At 37.3% G+C, this 19,638-nt stretch overlaps 2 protein-coding genes across 5 annotated transcripts; one reads left to right on the plus strand and one right to left on the minus strand.

Moving 5' to 3' along the window:
- Positions 1 to 977: 977 nt before the first annotated feature.
- On the minus strand, positions 978 to 13,286 carry LOC135482312 (AP-4 complex accessory subunit Tepsin-like). The gene is made up of 13 exons (XM_064762230.1): positions 13,166 to 13,286; positions 12,778 to 12,851; positions 12,015 to 12,105; positions 11,361 to 11,454; positions 10,530 to 10,597; positions 9,900 to 9,981; positions 8,445 to 8,513; positions 6,582 to 6,770; positions 5,439 to 5,553; positions 4,564 to 4,683; positions 3,952 to 4,030; positions 2,944 to 3,078; positions 978 to 2,273 (listed from the first exon to the last, which is right to left on the minus strand). Exons 1-13 carry the CDS (start codon positions 13,190 to 13,192, stop codon positions 1,863 to 1,865), a joined length of 1,554 nt encoding a protein of 517 aa, XP_064618300.1. The 5' UTR covers positions 13,193 to 13,286; the 3' UTR covers positions 978 to 1,862.
- An 80-nt stretch (positions 13,287 to 13,366) lies between these two features.
- On the plus strand, positions 13,367 to 19,521 carry LOC135480562 (uncharacterized). 4 transcript variants are annotated; one of them, XM_064760437.1, is made up of 9 exons: positions 13,370 to 13,729; positions 14,962 to 15,134; positions 15,672 to 15,737; positions 15,919 to 16,024; positions 16,696 to 16,811; positions 17,254 to 17,345; positions 18,129 to 18,214; positions 18,523 to 18,559; positions 19,003 to 19,521. In XM_064760437.1, the coding sequence occupies exons 1-9, from the start codon at positions 13,697 to 13,699 to the stop codon at positions 19,095 to 19,097; spliced, it is 804 nt and encodes a 267-aa protein (XP_064616507.1). In that variant the 5' UTR covers positions 13,370 to 13,696; the 3' UTR covers positions 19,098 to 19,521. The 4 variants fall into 4 exon arrangements, 3 of the variants coding, with proteins under 3 accessions (XP_064616514.1, XP_064616507.1, XP_064616498.1); XM_064760428.1 differs by having other exon boundaries at positions 13,373 to 13,738; XR_010445947.1 differs by lacking the exons at positions 18,523 to 18,559; positions 19,003 to 19,521 and adding an exon at positions 17,764 to 17,915 and having other exon boundaries at positions 13,367 to 13,738.
- The last annotated feature ends 117 nt before the right edge of the window (positions 19,522 to 19,638 follow it).

Here is a 19,638-nt window from a genome sequence, read left to right on the forward strand (position 1 = left end):
CACGAAAAACTAACAGAAACCCAACACTATCAGACACATCCCTCGGGTGGGCTTTCATATGTGAAGACAAAAGCCATCTTGACAATGAGAATGAAACAAGGGACAAGAACGTGTCGTCAGAGTGGGTTGATGTGTAAGTGGATATCGTGGAACATACAATCCTGTTTTCTGTTGTGCACCCTGTCATGTATAAATGGCTTTCTTTGGGACGTATTAATAGAAACACATGCCCATGGCTGTCACAGGACGGAGTAGGGTGGTAATGTATAAATACAACATGGGATATATTTAAACTGAATAAAGATATAATACCAGCGACTGATACTGTTCCAATGAAGAAAACACTGATACATAAACCGCAGAATCAACATTCTTCATATATCTGTAACCTGCACCATAGTAGTATTACATGTATATACTTGAACTGGGCGGTCAAAGCAGTGGTGTCAGAAGCAGTGCCATGGCCGTACCACTATTCATCAAATAAAAAAAAAATCAAAAGTAAAGTTGAACCAATTTAATGGGAACCAACAAAATGAAACCGTTAAGGCCATAGAGCACAATGGACCTATGAGAAGAACAAAAACTCTATAAAACGATTCCAGGGCATCACCAGCCACCTAGCATCTCAAAGATTCCAGGGTGAAGGTGGCACCTGGACCCTAGCCTTTTGCTATGTTTGTGCTGGGATAGTCAACCGATGGCCATACGACTTCAAATTGCTTCCAACATGCCTGGAGAGAATGGCATCTAATAGTTCTTAAATCGGTTGGCCATATTCCCAGCTTGCATGTAGCGTCCACATTAAAAACTATGATGGGAAGAATGAAACAGACATCAGATACAGCCATTACAAAACTGGAACTCCAACACATCAGTGATAAATTCTCTTGAGTACAGCATTAAACGCCATTCAAATAAACTAATAAATAATGAATATGATAAAAAGGAGAAACAAGACTCATGAGAAGTAGGCTATAAACATGATAATATTTAGAAGAGAATTTGTTCAGTCTTATACACACATATTTGTGCCATAAATACCAATCTGAAATTATATGTTAATAGGCAACATGAGTCCAGGTACAAAATTTCACACAAGCATGAAGATGGCCAGTACCCATGGGGCCCATTCTGAACAGAAACTGTAACCGAAAGCTGACCCATATGTAATGTAAATGGCAGTGACTACTGACAATATATGTCACCTAGTATAAAATATTTTTTATGCAGAGTAACTACTGCTTTTAACATGGCCTCATAGTATTATACTATTCTATATCCGTACAGTCATATCGATATTGCCCTATGATCTTTATTGCTATTAAGTGATAGTATGAGACAATAAGAATCAATTCTTACACTGTTCATATAAAACAAGACTGACTGATTTACAACTTGTGATCTGATTTTCATGATGATTTGTCAAAGCTGTTGCTGAAAACTTTCTAGATCTGAACTCTTTTGTTCTGTTGGGTGACGAATTGTGACAAATATAATAACATTCAATTGTCAATTAGTTAAGAAATCAAGCTTGTTAAGCAGAATCATTTCTTTTTATATGGTAACAGTTCATTAGCACATCATCCTTCAGTCATCAATTTTAATCAGCCTCCTCAGACGGATTATCCAATTTGGCAGATTATTATTCATGATTCATGGTAAGGTAACACTGACATGAGACAGATGTTCATGTCTACCTCCTTAAATTTCATCAAGAAGTTCTCTATGTAATGCTGGTACACTGGTTGATTTCTTTAGAAACAACATAGAGTCCCACTGTATCTGGCTACTGTGTATCAAATGACTAGATTCACAAACACAAATAGCACATAGCAATGATTTCTCTAGAACATTCTATATCATAATGAGCCTGCTCCGTCTTGTGAAAGTAGATCAGTGCCTATCCGGTCTGGAATGCCATCAGGAGTATTCTCCCTTGGCTGATTTAACTTGAGGATGGCGCTATCCTCAGTCATGTCAGTTGTGGAATCAAAAAATGCTGGAAAATATGCAGAGGCTTGGGGACTAGACTGCTGACTGTTTTCTGTACATTCTAAGATATTTTCACACTTGACTTTATCAACACTGTTAGTTGTGCTGGTTCCAGGGCTTTGTGAGACCTCTGATAAGTTCAGCTGAGCATCTGATTGACAGGGGGCTCTCACATCCACTCTGTTTTCTGTGGACTCAGGTTTACATGAGCTTGGCTTGTCACAAGGAATTGGTAAAATGTTATTGTGGGAGGTCAGCTTCTCCAATATCCGTATTATCTGGAATTTACATGATAAAAGTACCTGCACTCATAAAGGGTAATTTACATATGTATAAATTGTATATACATATACATTTGTAACCAGAGATACAGAATGAATAAAGTGTATAATATCTATACACATATTTACACAGACGGCAGGCTTCAGGGTGTCTTTATAATCCTGGTCGAGAAAATACATGTAGAAGAGTTTTACTAGCACACATTGCCACGTAAAACAGAAGCAGTAGCAGCAGACGGGGAACCTCTGTGACCTAGAATGTTAGCACACCAGCAGGGAGCAATGATCCAGGAGTTTCCCACCAATACGGTCACTGTGAGTTCAAGTCCAGCTCATGCTGGCTTTCTTTCCGGCCGTACATGGGAAGGTCTGACAGAAACCTGCGGATCGTCATGGGTTTCTGAGCCTGGTGTCCTCTCACCATAGTGCTGGCTGCCAATGTACACGTGAAATATTCTTGAGGTGAAATACACCCCAATAACCTATAGCTCAAAGGCTACTGCCCTTCTGCTGCCCCTTACACCTGCACATACTATCCTGATGCAACCAATGAAGTCACAATTTATAGATGATCCATATCATACAAAAGTATTAAACTGAACAATCAAGCTGTATGATAAAGCAGTTCCCAATACAATAGCATACCTGTATGTACATTGTAACTGACCTTCTTAGCCTTAGCCCTGATCTGTGAATTATCCCTGTGATAGACAGAGATGAGGTTAGAGCGACATGTGGCAGCTATAAACTCCAGGTTGACCAGATCACATCTCAGCAGACCCTCTATCAACTGCAGACATTTCTGTAATGCCAACATGAAATTCACTGGTACACAAAACTTTGTACTGGAGGATGAAACTCAGCATTCAAACAAAATGAATTGCAGGATTTAAAGTCTGAGCAGTTGAATTTTTCCTTGTGTATTAGACATAATGCTGTTTCCTATGATGTAATACCTACCCTAAATGACTATAAATTTCGTCCATGGCTAACTTGCCCATTTTTCCTGATTCTGAGAATCGTATAGATTTTAGAAAGGTGTTTTGAGGTTTGCTTGGAACAAGTCTCAGCACCAAAAATAATATTTTGTGACATTCATTTGCTTCTATAAATGCACTTTTGTGAGCAAAATTTTAGGTCATTGAGGGTAATTGCCAATTTATTTACTGTCATGACAAGTCTTACAAGGGAAGGTCTGCCAGCAACCTGTGGATGGTTAAGGGTTTACCTCGGGTTATGCCCCGTTTCCTCCCAACAAAATTCTGGCCGCCCTCATATATAAGTGAAATATTTTTTAGTAAAGCATAAAACATCAATTAAATAAATAAATTAAAACTGTCATGACAAAGATACTGATAATAATAAACAGCTGTTATAATGTAGGGTACAGGAACATACATGTAACTGTTTAATGCATTTTTTTTATTTATTTACTTATTAACATCCAATGACTGTATTGGTAAAATTGTCCATTGGAGGGAATCTATACTGATTGGCTGAGAGTGGAGATGGTGAGTTAAACACAACAGCATTAGTCCCACATTTAGAGTTCTTAAAGTACATGTACTTAAAAATTTACCTTAGCCCAGGCACCCCCACCTCTCACAACCTTTTACTATTGGTTGATGATTGTGATGTCTGTCAAAATCAGTCAATTATCTCATGTGCGACTTACGATGACAATGTGGTCCTCCGTTCCCAACAGACACCTATTGAGGATCTCCACTGTTTTCTCACAGTTCACACTGGGACACCTGAAATCAGCATCAGAGCATCAGCTTAATGCCACTCCTATACAGCTAGAAATGTTCTTTAGATACAAAAAATTGCTAAGAATAAATATCACCTTTAGCATACATGTAACCTGGTGTGAAAAAATGTTTTACTTTGATTTCCAAAAGAAATCAAAAGGGATCTGTAAAAAAGGTTCACTGGCTATAAAAGCACATCTCCCGAACATAGCAAATTAGTGCTCCAAATCAAAATTAATAAATATCTTTGTGCCACTCATTACATGCCATCATCTGCAAACAGGTGCAGTATAATGTTATTGTGTCTTGAGTACATCATATGGGTAAAACATGTTACAATGCTGATATACAACACTTCATGACCCATTAAATCAAATAATGTAAGGGGAGATAACAAAACACAACTGTGGCAAGAGTTTTCTCCCACTGGGTGATCAACTCATTTACAGCAATGATCACCATGTGAAAATGCAGGACTCTAACTGAGAACAGTATCGAGTGTTTACTTTCCACTGTTACAACCTTCACAGCCTTACTTCTTTAGGAAGTGACAGATCTGTGTTCTGGTCAAGAGACAGGGTTCTGTTTTATCTGTCACCTCCATCACCAAGCTCTCTTCATTGCTCCAGTCCTCTGTGGATGAGCTGGATTCATACCTAATGTGACATAACATAGGGAAGATTATGAGAAATATTATCAACTGAAGACTTAAAAGGTAGAACCATTGAAAAAAAAAAAGCAAATGTACATGTAGCCATGGGAACATGCAGTAACTAATACAAAATATGTGAAGAGAATTTTCACTCAATCTCTTTATGACAGCATGTACATATACATGTATGAGAGGCAGTAGCCACTTATTCAAATACGACTGTTAAGAACGGTCAAGATACATAAGACATTTGTATACGCTTGTCTGGTTATCTTACGCAGTTAATATTCAGAACATCACAATTACATATTTTAGTCAACAGTCAGTAGTATATCAAGGTCAGGCTGTCATCAGGCAGCAGAAGTGATGGTAGTCAGGGTCAATCACACAGGTGAGTCTGATGACAGCCTGACAGTGACTGTGGGAAAACCCTATCCTGACTCACCTGTGTGATTGACCCTGACTACCATCACTTCTGCTGCCTGATGACAGCCTGACCTCTGTCAAATCTCCAGGCAGTGAGCAGGCAGGTAAACCCTATCCAGACTTACCTGTCTGATTGACCCTGACTACCATCACTTCTGCTGCCTGATGACAGCCTGACCTCTGTCAAACCTCCAGGCTGTGAGCTGAGGGTAAACCTTATCCTGACACCTGTCTGAATGACCCTGACTACCATCACTTCTGCTGCCTGATGACAGCCTGACCTCTGTCAATCCTCCTGAGAATGACCTGTGGGAAAACCCTATCCTGACTCACCTGTCTGACTGACCCTGACTGCCATCACTTCTACTGCCTGATGACAGTCTAACCTCTGTGTCAAGATCATCTTCCCACCCGCCACCAGCGCGACCAGGGATGTGTTTTCTGGGAGCTGGAATATGACAATGTCACAAGATTACATCATCATAAAGTACATAATGAAGTTCAAAGTTAAGTTAGTTATTAAACTATGGTAATTATGAATAATGCACAGGTGAACAAGGTTTCAGGTCACATATATACATATCAATAAATACCTGATCTTAATAAATTTTTCCTTTCTCTCAAATCATTGACCTAACTTACTTTTATACTCTTTCTTTATACAATATATACCCAGATACAATATACACCCAGATACAATATATACCCAGATACAATATACACCCAGATACAATATATACCCAGATACAATATACACCCAGATACAATATATACCCAGGTACAATATACACCCAGATACAATATATACCCAGATACAATAGACACCCAGATACAATATACACCCAGCTACAATATACACCCAGCTACAATACACACCCAGCTACAATATACTCCCAGATAAAATATACTCCCAGACGCAATATACACCCAGATGATATATATACCCAGGTACAATATACACCCAGATACAATATATACCCAGATACAATATATACCCAGATACAATAGACACCCAGACACAATATATACCCAGCTACAATATACACCCAGCTACAATATACTCCCAGATAAAATATACTCCCAGACGCAATATACACCCAGATGATATATATACCCAGATACAATATACACCCAGATACAATAGACACCCAGATACAATATACACCCAGATAAAATATACACCCAGATACAATATACACCCAGATGCTATATACACCCAGATACAATATACACCCAGATACAATATACTCCCAGATGCAATATACACCCAGATTCTATATACACCCAGATACAATATAAACCCAGATACCATTAAACCTGATTTACATATAATTTCTTCTCAATAAAATACTGACAGATTATGAAAAGTTGTTTACACATATACATGTGATTTGCACAAGATACAATTTATTATATTCTACAAGTACATAGTATCCCGAGATAATCTCTGAGGCATGGTGAGGCTACTTATATTACCTGGCCTTGTATTGACTGGGGGTGAGGTAGTCTGTAATCTCTCAGACTCCACTGTGGGCTGTATCTGAACTGGTGTATAATCACCACAAGATGTTTTTATAGGAGACATTGTTAGTCCTGGACTACCAGAGTCTGTAACATTCTCCACCAGTTTGTTTAACCCAGTCAGTATAGTACTTCCTAAAGTTTCTGAAAGGAAAAAAGGACAAAAGAATTCAATATATACATGTAATTTGAATGATCAACACATACACCAAAAGGGAAAAGTGACAATCACTGACTCCTCCTTACAACTAATTATGCAAGAAAAGTGGCTTGGCAAACATGTGCTTTGTCTCGGTGAGGTTATGTGTGACCATTTGAAAACCTTCTCAATGTTATTACTTTATTCATAGGAAAATTAAAGCATTTTGAATGAGCCAAGTTATAACAAAAAGTGCATGAAACTCAAAGGGAATGTAGGTAACTATACGTTGCCATTTAGTAAATAATTTAAATCAGACACAAAGGTTTGTCAATAAAACTTCATTTACATTGATAAAATTAAAACAAGAAGGATGGACAGGCAGCATCATATAAGAAATTCATGTGAAAGAAGTTTGTGAACTCTTATAGCCCTTCCTGCTCCCTGACATTATATCTATCATCACAGAAATTCATGTAAACATTATACAAAAATGTATATAAGAATTAAAGTTTGAGGATTCTTATAACCCACAAAAACAGGTCAGCGGGAGATAGCCCATTATCATCCACTTCCTGCTTCCGGACTTCATATAAAATAAATGCACCTGCACAATATACAAAATTTGTGCATAGCCTACAACCATCTTCTTCTGGCTCCCAGATTTATCCAAGGAACTGACAGTTTTCCGTCACCTGACACCACATGCTTTTGGCTTTTTTTTCCGCCATTAAGGAAATTCCTCTGAAGTTTTAGTTTCTGTTCTTTTGATTTGCTTTGCCATGCAGATAAACTAACCCGAAAGTGTCGAGTTCACAGAGCTGAATGGAAGTTTATCATACCATACATAGCTCTCTATTGGTCGGCTAACTGAAGACTATATCATGAATTATATCATGTAGTTTTTCTACAAGATCAGTCAATTTCTGAGGTTCCCAATTGCATACCAAATTCAGAATGTGATTGATACTTTCACCGCTATTGTTTTTCCAATGTACAGCCATGTGGCTGAGGTCTACACTTCCGATAAACAGAAACCTCCAACTGATTTTCTTGCTACTATGAAACCATCTGTATGTATTTACAGCTCCTATTTCACAGAGATAAAATTACCCTTTTTTATGCTTGTGTGACCAGTTTTCATTTTCAAAACTTCTTTCCGAAAATAATAACTTTCGGGTTTTCAACGTCTATCAGAAAATATATATTATATATATATCATATATAACCGCGGTCGTTTATTTCATGCACTCAAGGTCGGTCCGTAGACGCCTGCGGTCGGCCACAGTCGGTTTTGGTTGGCTACTGCTGGCCACAATCCATAGCGGTTGGGCACGGTCGGCCAGGGTCGGTATTAAGCATGACCCAAAAAAAAAGGCCATCAGACTACTTAGATTAATCCTTTGACTTAACTTTTGTTTGACACCACCCCTTCCAGTAACTATAGACTTAACCATGACTCAGGCCCATCCAATATAAGATACTCAAAGGCACAAACTTTTAGGCTGAGAAAAATTTTCAATGAAGTTCACACAAAATAAAATCTGACAAATGCAGCACTGTCAAAGACTAACAGGTAAAGGTTAGAATGCTATAAAGAAAACATTTTCTGAATAATGTCACCATGGTAAAGATGAAATGTTTGTAAAACTACATCTATATTAACAGTATCTACTTACTTTCCCGTTGTTTAGGTGTATTTCCAAAGCCTTCCATGCCCTGGTTGCGGGAAGATCTGCCCATTCCTCCTAGAGATACCAAAAACATGCTGACTCTTATATGTATGTACCCACACAGACGAAGACACTATCAAACAATGTCGGATGGAATCTATGTTTGCACACACAATACAGATGTCAACAACAGTTTAGAACTGACTGCTGATGTCAGTTAATTGCGTAACTCATCCCCAGAACAATACACAGCATGTGTATTGAGAACAATATCACACCTCCTGTTATCCCTCAAGCTAGAAACACTGTGAGATACTTAGAATACATGTGTTACATGAGTGATTATGATGAACCATTTTACAGGACTGGCTGTCTTATGTGGCACACATGGAATCCTTCAGTACAGTGCATATATGGCCTGTACAACAGTCACTATAAAGGCTGTTTAGTTTATAGCCTCCCAGCTGCTTCCAGCCTAACATATTAACAGCATGTAACCATGACCCATATGCCACACTGGCTGCTATAGTAATCGGTACTTATAGATTATACTGGAGTAAAACTACATACACTGACAGTATATTGTAAAGGGCTGACCTACTTTTACAAACTAAATGCACATATATCAAAAATATTCATAAATTGACTAATCTGGGTGAAAATTGGATTTCAAAACAGCTGGCAGTGCTTGATTAACTTTGGCACACAAAATTAACACTTTACCCAAAGGTTATAATATTTCCACAAAAATTACTTGTATTAAATATCTATTTATTTTAACAAATAGTTACATAATATCAAACTTTAAAGTATTTAAATAAATAGTAATGGCAGTTAAATTACATAATTTGTTAAAAAAAAACATTTTCAAACAATTTCAGTTATATTAAGTTCATACTTCATATAATGACAAAATAGAACCTTCAAGGCATTCATTAAACATTTGTTTTATTATGCTTTTATTTCTTCATATTTACTTTAGGATGTGTCGTAAGATATAAAAGTAGAGAACAAAAAAGCTTCACAGTCTTGATCTCGGAGGGTAAAAACTGTTGTTAATTTTTTATTCTTCCTAAGAACCCAGTGGAAGCCTGAAGCCAAGCATGTCACAGTGATGCCTGTAGAAACAACTCTGTGGAAGAAGAATTCTGACTGGGTGGGTTCAGCCAATCCCAACAAGGTCACTGCATGTCTTACTATTTTCAACCATTTGTCAATGATTAAAAAACGAATAAAATAAAGGGTATTTACAAAATGTCAAAAAGTTCTCACAATTGAATTTTATTTGTTAAATTTTAAAAATAATCTTTGTTTTACACTTACCCTCAATGAATTCTTTAAATAAGTTTGAAGAACTTGGCATACAGCATGGGGATAACTACAAAAATATATTGTGTATATAGTCAAGTATATTAACATGTAAAATGTACATGTACATAAACATGTGCACATATTCATTACCTTTACTTTTGAGGACTGGATTCTGCGGACTCTGGGGTAAAGTTTTAACAGTTTCTGTGTCAAACACAAGCTCTGACAACTCCTGTGAACAGAACGAGCAATGACAACTACCTTATCCAACACTATGATGAAATTTAAAATACACTGTGAAATTTAACTTCTTTAATGGCAAAGAAAATAGAGCTTTTAATAATACATGTAATATAATTATTTCAGTTTAAAAGTACATAACTAAGACCTGAATAACAGTGATGCCCAGAGAACCCAAAGCAACTGCACATATAACATAAATGAAAACACACAACGTACCATGAATGAATTATTGGGGTTTGAGGCTACATTCAATTCGACTATACACATACATAATTTTCTCAATTACCTTTTCTAATTACTTAAGAGCTTGTATTGTTTGCACATGTTGACGACATAAAAGATCGTCTCTCTTATTTTCTTTATTTTTTTATTTTACTTAAAATTTTGAAAAAAAAAGGTATCAAGTAAATATCTAAAAGGAGATTTAGTACACCTATTGGGCAGTAGATTTGATAAGGAGCATAGCAAAAGTTACACATACATAATACACCTCAAATCATCGCTGTGAAGCACATTATTGCCTCTTGACTTCCTTACCTTTGCTGCCTTTCTGACCAATAAATATGGAATGTTCCCATGTAGAGGGTCTGGGGGACCACCAAAAGCTGAGAAATGAAATGGTATAAGAAATATTTTGTTTCGTTTTCTTTTTTGACATAAATAAGAGAGGTGGCTTGAAATGTGCATAACAAACAATTTACTGAGTGAATAAAACAACTCTGTACATTGGTCTCAATGGATGCTCTTGCAATAAAGAAATGTCTAGCCTGACAGAGTAAGTTAAACTGCTAAATGAATACAAAACATGAACTTGAGGTCATATCAAAAAGGGAAAGTGAAAAGGGAGATAAATACATGTCCCTTAATGTACATGTACCTTACCTGGCTCCAGACTACTGAGGTTATGGGATCAAATCCAGAACTCACGGGTTCAGCTATGGCTTTAAGTCTGGAGGTTTGTCAGGTACGTGGGCACTACTGTTTGATCTACATACTATCCGGAATTTCCCTTTAGCTCAGTTGGTAGAGCGCTGCTGAGACCCCGGTCTGAATTCTAATCTACATGTACATATTACCCTGAGTGCAATGACAGTAGCTTTCTGGTGCTCACACTATCAGCAGCTAGTGAGAATTTCCCTTTAGCTCAGTTGGGAGAGCACTAGGCTTTGGCAACTGACCCGAGTTCGAATCCTGGTATAATCCACAGAATCATTCAACCATTACAAAAAATTCTTAAGTCAGGCATTAAATATCAATCAAATAAATAAATGAATAAACAACTGTTTCTATCTCACCAAGTAACACTACAGCCGAATTCACATGCAGTGAAGTAGAGTAAAGTTAATATCCTCACATGATAATACTCACATGTAGCTTCCTTTAGACCTCTGGATTTTTTCCGTAATCCCATGGCAAAGTTAGGATTACCATTTTCTACCACATACTTCATCAATTTCAAGACCTGCATTTAGAGTAACAGAAGTACATGCGATGTAGTTCTTACTAGCTGAAACAAAGGGGAGGGTTAAGGATTGCTCAAAATGCAGTGTTAATGTTATTTGTGAATTGTATACATACAGAACCCATTTTTTTCAAGTCTCGTTTACATATCTAATCAGAATACTAATACTCCCCAGTACAAACAATTTACCTGAAAAGCAAGCTAAATGAAGTAAATACTTTTGTCCAAATTATGTAAATTGTTTATTTATTTTATATATGAGTGGTGTTTTATGTCATACTCAAGAATATGTCACTTATATGACAGCAGCCAGCAATATGGGGGAGCAAACCGGGCAGGCCCCAGGGAAACCCCACGACCATTCACAGGTTGCTGACAGATCTTCTCTCATACATCTGGAGAGGAAGCCAGCAAGAGTTGGACTTAAACTCAGAGCAACTGCATTGGTGACAGGCACAGATTTAGCCAGAATTTGAAACCAGGTTATCTCATTTCTAATATTCTCCTATTTTGACTATCTCTCCCATGTTAATGTTATCAGAATAAGGTGCTATACTTACCTTTACCTTCACATGGCACGAGTTTCTGTCTAACCTGTCAACCAGAAATTCTAAAAGGCTTTCACAACTTCCATCTGATTCTAAAGTTATCTGTGAGATCTTGTCAAGGGATGTACTTTTAATATCATTTAAGGGAAGCATGGTTTCATGGGTTATCATAGTTAAAGTGCCTGTGGGGTTTTTCAATATGCTAGCTGTATAAGTTTCCATTAACTCTGTGACTTAAGAAAATCATGCGGCCAAAGTAAAGACATGCCTTTATGTTGGGCATTTATTTGCCTAAAATTCAGATCACAAATATAGCAATGTTTTTCATAACGGTAAATTTTAGGGCAGACGAATTCAGTAATATTGCCCTAAGTATAAAGCAAATAAATTACGATAGAGACATGCCTTTTTTTTCAAGCCAAAATTTCTGCAAAACTAATTTGCTTGCAAAAAGTATTTTAAGATAGCATGGTCTCTCAACTCTTATGTGAACTCTCAGGCCTGAGTGCATTTCACATCAGCTTCTACCGATATGGCAGCACTCTAATGCTGGTAAAGGCCTAGTCCTCGTCAATGTTACTAAACGTGTATGATTAGAAGAGCTTTACTGCCATGTCCAGTTCTGTAAGTCAGCTCCTAAGATAGTCACAGCCAAGATTTGAGACCAGCCACATCCAAGCACTCCACATGCATGAGGCAGCAGTAACCAGCATAATTAAGTTGGGGCATTAACCCATACTATAAATGATGGAATGTCACATAATTTGAAAGGATATTGGAAATTTCTGGATATAAATAGCCTGGTATTGGAGATTCATCATCCGCTGTTGCTTTCATCACATTGCTGATCTAAAAACAATCATGAAACTGATTTGTTAAAATTCATTCACAAACTGTTATGTTACAGATGAACAAACTGACCCAATTTCTTTATAAAACCAGTGAAATAATATGGATATTCGTGTTTCAGGAAAAATCAAAGTTAATTACAATCAAACTAAATCATTTAGTAAATGCTTCCATTCACAATAAATGTTGAATGAAAAAGCAGAAACTATACCCTTTTATATGGTGTCCAATTTCCGATACATTAATGTCATTACACAAAACTACGCCGCTCAATATTTTAAGCACACTCTAATTTTAAAATTACAAACACTCACTTTGTTTACAAACGATACCCGCTCCATGATGACTTATGGGCTTACGTTCTGATATAAAATCAGATCTTGGTGGAATATTTGTCCTAGCAGACGAAATCGCACAAACATTCTCAGATATTTTTGCACCCTTCCTACTTAGAGAGTTCTAATCAAGAGTTCCCTCCCTTACATCAGACCGATAAATTTCATCCTGTGCTAATTTAATGTGGTCTCCTAATACTGAGTTAAAGAGGAAAACACAGAAATCATGTTTTAACGAAATTCTGGCCTGTCGTCCCACAGAAGTAGTCGCAATAGGACAGTGGCACTTCATTCATTTCTCTGTCTGCTATAGATGGCGTTTTCTTTTCTAGCTGACATTCCTGATTGGTAGCTTGCCCGGAAAATGCAGCATACCGGTATATCCGTATTGCCAAATCATTTCATCATGTGTGGGATGTCGTCTCATAACAATAACACGAGTACAATGTTCGTCATTTGTTAAATGCTGTGTAGTCGTTGTTTTGGGATTGTGATCTTCGTTCAGGCTTCATGATGGTGGACGAAAAACAGTTCGAAGCTTTGGTAAAACGTGTATGTAGTTTAAATTATTACTATCACGGAGGGATATGTAGTGTACAATCTTTGCATGGTTTAATACGAGGCCTATGATGACACACTGACATGTAGTCTTAAGGCACATTATGTAGATTCTCTTACACTGATGCAAGAGACTGTATTTCGATCAGCGTAGTATATGACATTAGTCACACTTACACCTACATGGTCACACTTAAGTTCTGGTTGAGGAAAATTTGGATATGCCGTATTCATGGCTCTCGGTGTATTCATGGATTCACCATATATTCATTGGCTCAACCTGTAGGTGGTACATGGTGTATCAAAATATCCTTCAGCCTGGAACAGCCAGTATACTCGAACTGGTTCGACACAAATATAAAAACCATGCTGGTTTAAATCTCATCCTCTAAATAACTCCAGTAAATTCCTATTTATTCTTTCAATAAAAAACACGCCTATTGTGATGATATCTGATGATCTGATAGTTTCTGCCAATGTGGAAGTCTACAATCCATCAACAGGCGTAACCATAACTGACATGTAATTTAAGTGAACTGGACTAACAGAATTGTGGTAGTAGAGAGGCATTAACTTAAATCAAACTAGTACATGTTTAAATGTGTATAAAGTGTGTGTAATTTCAGACTGTATTGTAACATTGTTACCAGATTAACTAGCCATAGTATAGCACAACTGTATATAACTTATGTTTATATAATTAGTTGTCTTGCGATATATTACTGTTCACCCAGAAGCTTATATACTTGTTTCTCTATACATGATATTTTTGTCAAACAAATACAGTGGATTCAAAGTTATAAATAAGAGGCGAAATGGCCCGGAAGCCTCTCACTAATGTAGTTGCTGTGATTTCAAGACCAACTGATGCTGGCTTCCTCTGGTCGTATGTGGGAAGGTCTGAAAGCGACCTGTAGATGGATGCAGTTGGTTCCCCTGGGTTCTGCCCAGGTTCCACCCACCATAATGCTGGATGCAGTAGTATTATAAGTGAAATAGTTAGGATTATAGTTATAGTTATAGTTTAGTATATATAAAAAAACCACCAATCAAATAAATGAATAAATTAGAGCCCATTTTGATTCACACACTTAAAATACCCATACTGATAATATCAATATGTTACAGCCCACTTATAAAAACTTTTCTAAGTTTGACTGTTTTGCATGGCTAAGCAGATTTGAAAAGGTGCATTCGTTGTTAATTTATGTTTCAAGGTGCTGGAGCAAGAGCCAGAAGAGAGAGATGCTTTCCTCACAGAAGATGATGTGAAGTGTCTGTGCAAGGCAGAGAAGGAAAGCTTGGAAACAAGGGAGACAATTGTAGGCTACCCATCACACCCTTTATGTAAGGAACTGTCGAAGATGCTCAAGATGTGGATGGATTCAAGGTATGTGTCTTACATCAGGAATCGTAAATGTTTGACTCTACATCATTATCATAAAATTAGAATTTATTTATGAATTTTACCATATATTAGAGTTTTGTAGTGTTATGATATGTCTGTAAAATTCATCCTGGATTGGTTCATGCTTTATGTCCACTGTCTCCAGTTTTGACACTGAGTAACATGTAAATAAAACTTCAGTTAAGACTTATACCTAAATGTCATATACATGTTAAATTATTGCTGTGTCCTAATTTCTATTAAAAAATGAACATCAGTAGGCCCAAAATGTATATATCTCTAGGAACACCGTTGTTTGCTTGGACAGAGAATTTGTAGATCTCTCCACTAGCACTCTCACTGTTTGTGGCCATGGTGATAGTGAACAGTTGATAATGTCTGAGTGCCTGTTTTCACAGTCTAATGTTCGTTGGAGGTCACTTATCTACTACTAATTTGATGTGCCTATCTGTAAATCACATGTGGGAAAATTTGTTAGTAATATCCTAAAATATGATATTCCCTTACAATGTTCTGCAGACGGTGCCCAATTCTTGACTTGCCATCGTATGATCTCCTGGACGAAAAGTGTTACGTGGAATCCAGGTAATGCAAGTTTGCAATCTTGACAATGGAAGATCTGTAGCCTGAATCATGCAGAAACAACATTAACCCTACCTTTCAAAAATTTACATGTAAGATTTCCTCTCTGGTTAATGCATTGATGGTGCATTTATAGATCTATCCCGGTAACTGATACTGTCTATTCATATGTTTTGGTTTACAGAAGTGCTACTGTACATAGTCTCACACCAATGTTAGAGGGTTTGAAAACCCTGTGGAGCTTATGGTCTGATGAAGAAAGAGCATACAGAATAAAGGACATTTTGAAGGTTGGTTCTGTAGTGAGAAATTTCTTTGTTTGGATGGCCTAGCCTGAGAGAGTAGAGCTAGACATTTGGAAGGTTTTGTAAAACATGTAAGATGAGCCTGCTTTGCCAGAGAAATACTGGTGTGTGCATCTAATGATGGTAAGACAACAAAGCATGTGGTGAAGGTTGGTTCTGCAGTACTGGAAGTCTGTTTGGGTTCTGTACTGGAGGCCAGTAGTATTGTCTACAAAGGACATTTGGAAAGCAAGTCATGTACTGGGAGAATGACCCATTTAAAAATATATACATTAATGTCATTTTTTCCTGTGATTAAAGACATTTACAATGCATGTGCCCAGAATCTAGATTTTACAATATACTTGAAACTTATCTAATACAATATCTTATCTTAATAATACAAAGTATCTTTGGTTATGTTTTGTGTCCATAGTATATATTTTTATTGATTTCATTGTTGAACCCAGGATGAAATGTGAAGGGAAAGTGGAATCAAGGCCATGCTTTGCAGACTGTACATTCAGTTCTTTGTTTCTTGTAGTTTTCACGCCAATCAGGCATTAGAAAGTGTTCCAGACCGTTTATCTTTTGTACTGAATACAGAAAATGTACAGTGAAACAGTATGGCTATGGTCATCATGTTAATACACTGAAGTTGACATCTGTTCTCCCAGAGCCTTGGCAAACGAGGGATTCTCGACTTATTGGGGTTGAGGAAGACTGTAGGAAGTGCTGATCTCTGGCCTGTGGACAGGACGTTACTGGAAAGGTCCTTTAATGAAAAACATGGGTAAGCTATATGTTCAGGTGCTGACCTTGTGTCTGTTATACCGTGCCATTTGTAGCCTGAACCCTGTTTACTTTAACCAGAATGAATCCATCACTGGACTTCGGCTGCTGAGACCTGAGTTCGAATCCTGGTGTGACATACATAGTGAAATCCTTCAACTATAACACTGGTGCTGTGACCAGGATTAGAACTCAGGTCTCAGCAGCCGAAGTCCAGCGCTCTACCAACTGAGTCAAAGGGAAATTCCAACTAGCTACTGTTAGTATAAGCATTGGAAAGATTCTCCTGATACATAACCCTTTCTACAGCTTTGATATCGCGATATTTCTCCGTTGATAGATTATTTCTGCTAATCAAGCCTTTATATATGTTTAAGCTGACATTTAGTTTTAAGAATAAAACAATGATTATCTGCAGTGTAATTAGCCATTTTTTTCTACAGGGCTGGCTCTGAGCTGACTGTGGGTGCTCGAGCCTTAGCTAAACACCATCACAGAGATGCATCATCTAGCTGGTGGGGGACCAGCACAGGCAGTAAGTTTGAATACTCATAAAGTTTTCTCTTGTACAATGGTGATCAATTTGGGAGGAGGTATACAAGGTAATTAAAACCACTGACTTTTGAAAAGTTACTTTATACAAATCTTCCCACACTTGGCATAGAGACGGCCACAACTACCACTGATTTCTTTTTGTTACCCAGGCTTTATAAATGTTGAGAGCAGTGCAATATACAAATTTTCTGTCCAAAACCAGCGCTGAACCTGCACCTGGAGTGCCAGCTGTTTTGAGGCATACACCTAACCGTTCTGCCACGTCCTGCTCATCTGAAGGATATATTCGAGGCGTTTAGAATGTAATCTGCGAAAGTTTCCATAACTGTGTTGAAATTTTAGAGTTTAGAAATCTTTTGTTTCATTTATTTATTTTTATTGTTACTTGAAATTTCCAGAAGAAGTTCAAATGTGGAGGTCAGGTCTGTCATACATTACCTCTTGTTCCTCTTGTTACATGGCTTAATGCTAGCCCATTCAGCGACACAATGCTCTAAAAAGAAGGAAGCCTAACAAAGTCTGTGTACAACTATTTTTGCGACAAATTCAGGTATTTTTACCTAGTTAAAATAAGAATATGTATTTCTTTTGAATAAACACCCATACCCTGATAAGAATCGCTCTAATTTTATTCTGGGACTTTTCGATATTTAAAGCAGAAGGCAAAGTATGTGTCTGTTTCTTCTGTGTCATTGCTGGGGTGGATAAAGATGCATGCTAATAACACTCAAAATGATTTAGTTGTAATGTTTTTGTTACGTAGATGAGAAGAGCAGAAATGAACATGCCTTAAAGATGATGAACAAGATCCTGGATGAAGCCACGTGGATAAACATTCATTGTTTACCTGTAAGTCTCATAGGATTGTAAAAATGAGTTCAGGATACTTTATTATAGTAAATCGCAAACACCCATTCTTGTTGGGATTAACAGTAGCTCAGGTGGAAAGATAACAGGTGATTAAATAGCTGTTTTTGTTTGTCTGTTTTTGATATCTTGCTTTTGTGTCAGTTCATCTAGATGTGTATGCATGTACATCAACAAATAAGTCTGAGAGGAATTGTCTTGATCAAGAGAGAATCTGCATCAATAACTATATTAAAAATTTATAAATAGCTTCAAGTTTAAATAACATGTAATTTTCCCTTCATTTGTAGCATGAAATAAAGATAGTGGAAGTGAGACAGTCGGAAGGTATGTAGAAGGGATATTATTCATTTCATAGAAAATTCAAATATGAAATTTCAGCTTACCAGTCAGCATGATAAAAACATCCACATAGTAAAGTCAAGTCTTCCCTGCCTAAATACTTCCCAGGTTGTGGAAGCTCCTGGCCCTTCAAAGCCTTTACAATGGCGATTTGTGTAGGGATGGCATAATACATGTACTTGGGCAATACCGGAGAACAATGCTCAATTCGACCAGAACTAGAGTCACCCTACATTGGACCGGAAAAGGCCCGTCATCAGCTAGTACCAGAGTTATGACTTCCCATTTCTGGACTATGCTCCTTTTCATAAAAGATGGCGTGCTGAACTCTTTTGGAAGGTAATGAATTAAGTTTGTTGATATATATTGTTTAGTTGTCTAGTGACTCCTTGTCAAGGTACCCTGTGTTTATTGGTGTTTTGTGACAGGGTACGGCGTGCGGTGGACAGCTGATGGGTCCGCCTTTCGGGGATTCGTGGAGCCACAGATGGTAGATGGCCACGCTGTGGGCTGGAGACACTGAGGAGGGATTGGTTGACACGCAGTTGTTGACAACCTGTGTATTTGTCCGACCATATATGTTTACCATGTTTTCATTGACTGTCGGCTTCAGGTGTACACTGATATTTCAAGAGCAATTAAATACTGTACCATCCCGTTTTTACATTTCTAGGGCAAAGATGTCTGTTTCTCTATTACAGAAAACGCTTGGTCGTTTTTCTGGGCTAAATTATACCTCTACACTGATTCAAATTTTAGAGATGTTTTTACCCAAAAACCAAGGGAAGTATTTACATTACTATATAAAGTGATATTTTCACTGATAAGGTTTATTTTACATGTACAATGTCCTGAAAAAAAGTATATTGTAATTACGTATTCTAATTACCTTTTGTTAACATCCTTTACACGTGACATTCCCCCTCTCATATTTGTGAAGAAAAATAAAGCGTTTGAATTGTGCGTCGTTGCCTGTGAAAAATTTATTTTGCACATAGAGTCTGAATTATATTTCAAGAAACCTCTGAAAGGTCCCTGACATAAAAAGACTCCTGGTTACGGTA

Source organism: Liolophura sinensis, chromosome 1, assembly GCF_032854445.1.
Source record: "Liolophura sinensis isolate JHLJ2023 chromosome 1, CUHK_Ljap_v2, whole genome shotgun sequence".
Lineage (NCBI taxonomy): Eukaryota > Metazoa > Mollusca > Polyplacophora > Chitonida > Chitonidae > Liolophura > Liolophura sinensis.

Excerpts from the sequence above, each read along its gene's own strand:
- LOC135482312 (XM_064762230.1), bottom strand. The coding sequence starts at position 13,192 with ATGGAGCGGGTATCGTTTGTAAACAAA. Across the intron at positions 12,852-13,165 it reads GGGTATCGTTTGTAAACAAA|ATCAGCAATGTGATGAAAGC; the intron begins GTGAGTGTTTGT and ends GATTGTTTTTAG. Across the intron at positions 8,514-9,899 it reads TCCAGTCCTCAAAAGTAAAG|GAGGAATGGGCAGATCTTCC; the intron begins GTAATGAATATG and ends TGGTATCTCTAG.
- LOC135480562 (XM_064760428.1), top strand. The coding sequence starts at position 13,697 with ATGATGGTGGACGAAAAACAGTTCGAAGCTTTGGTAAAACGT. Across the intron at positions 13,739-14,961 it reads TCGAAGCTTTGGTAAAACGT|GTGCTGGAGCAAGAGCCAGA; the intron begins GTATGTAGTTTA and ends TTATGTTTCAAG. Across the intron at positions 18,560-19,002 it reads GGAAGTGAGACAGTCGGAAG|GGTACGGCGTGCGGTGGACA; the intron begins GTATGTAGAAGG and ends GTTTTGTGACAG.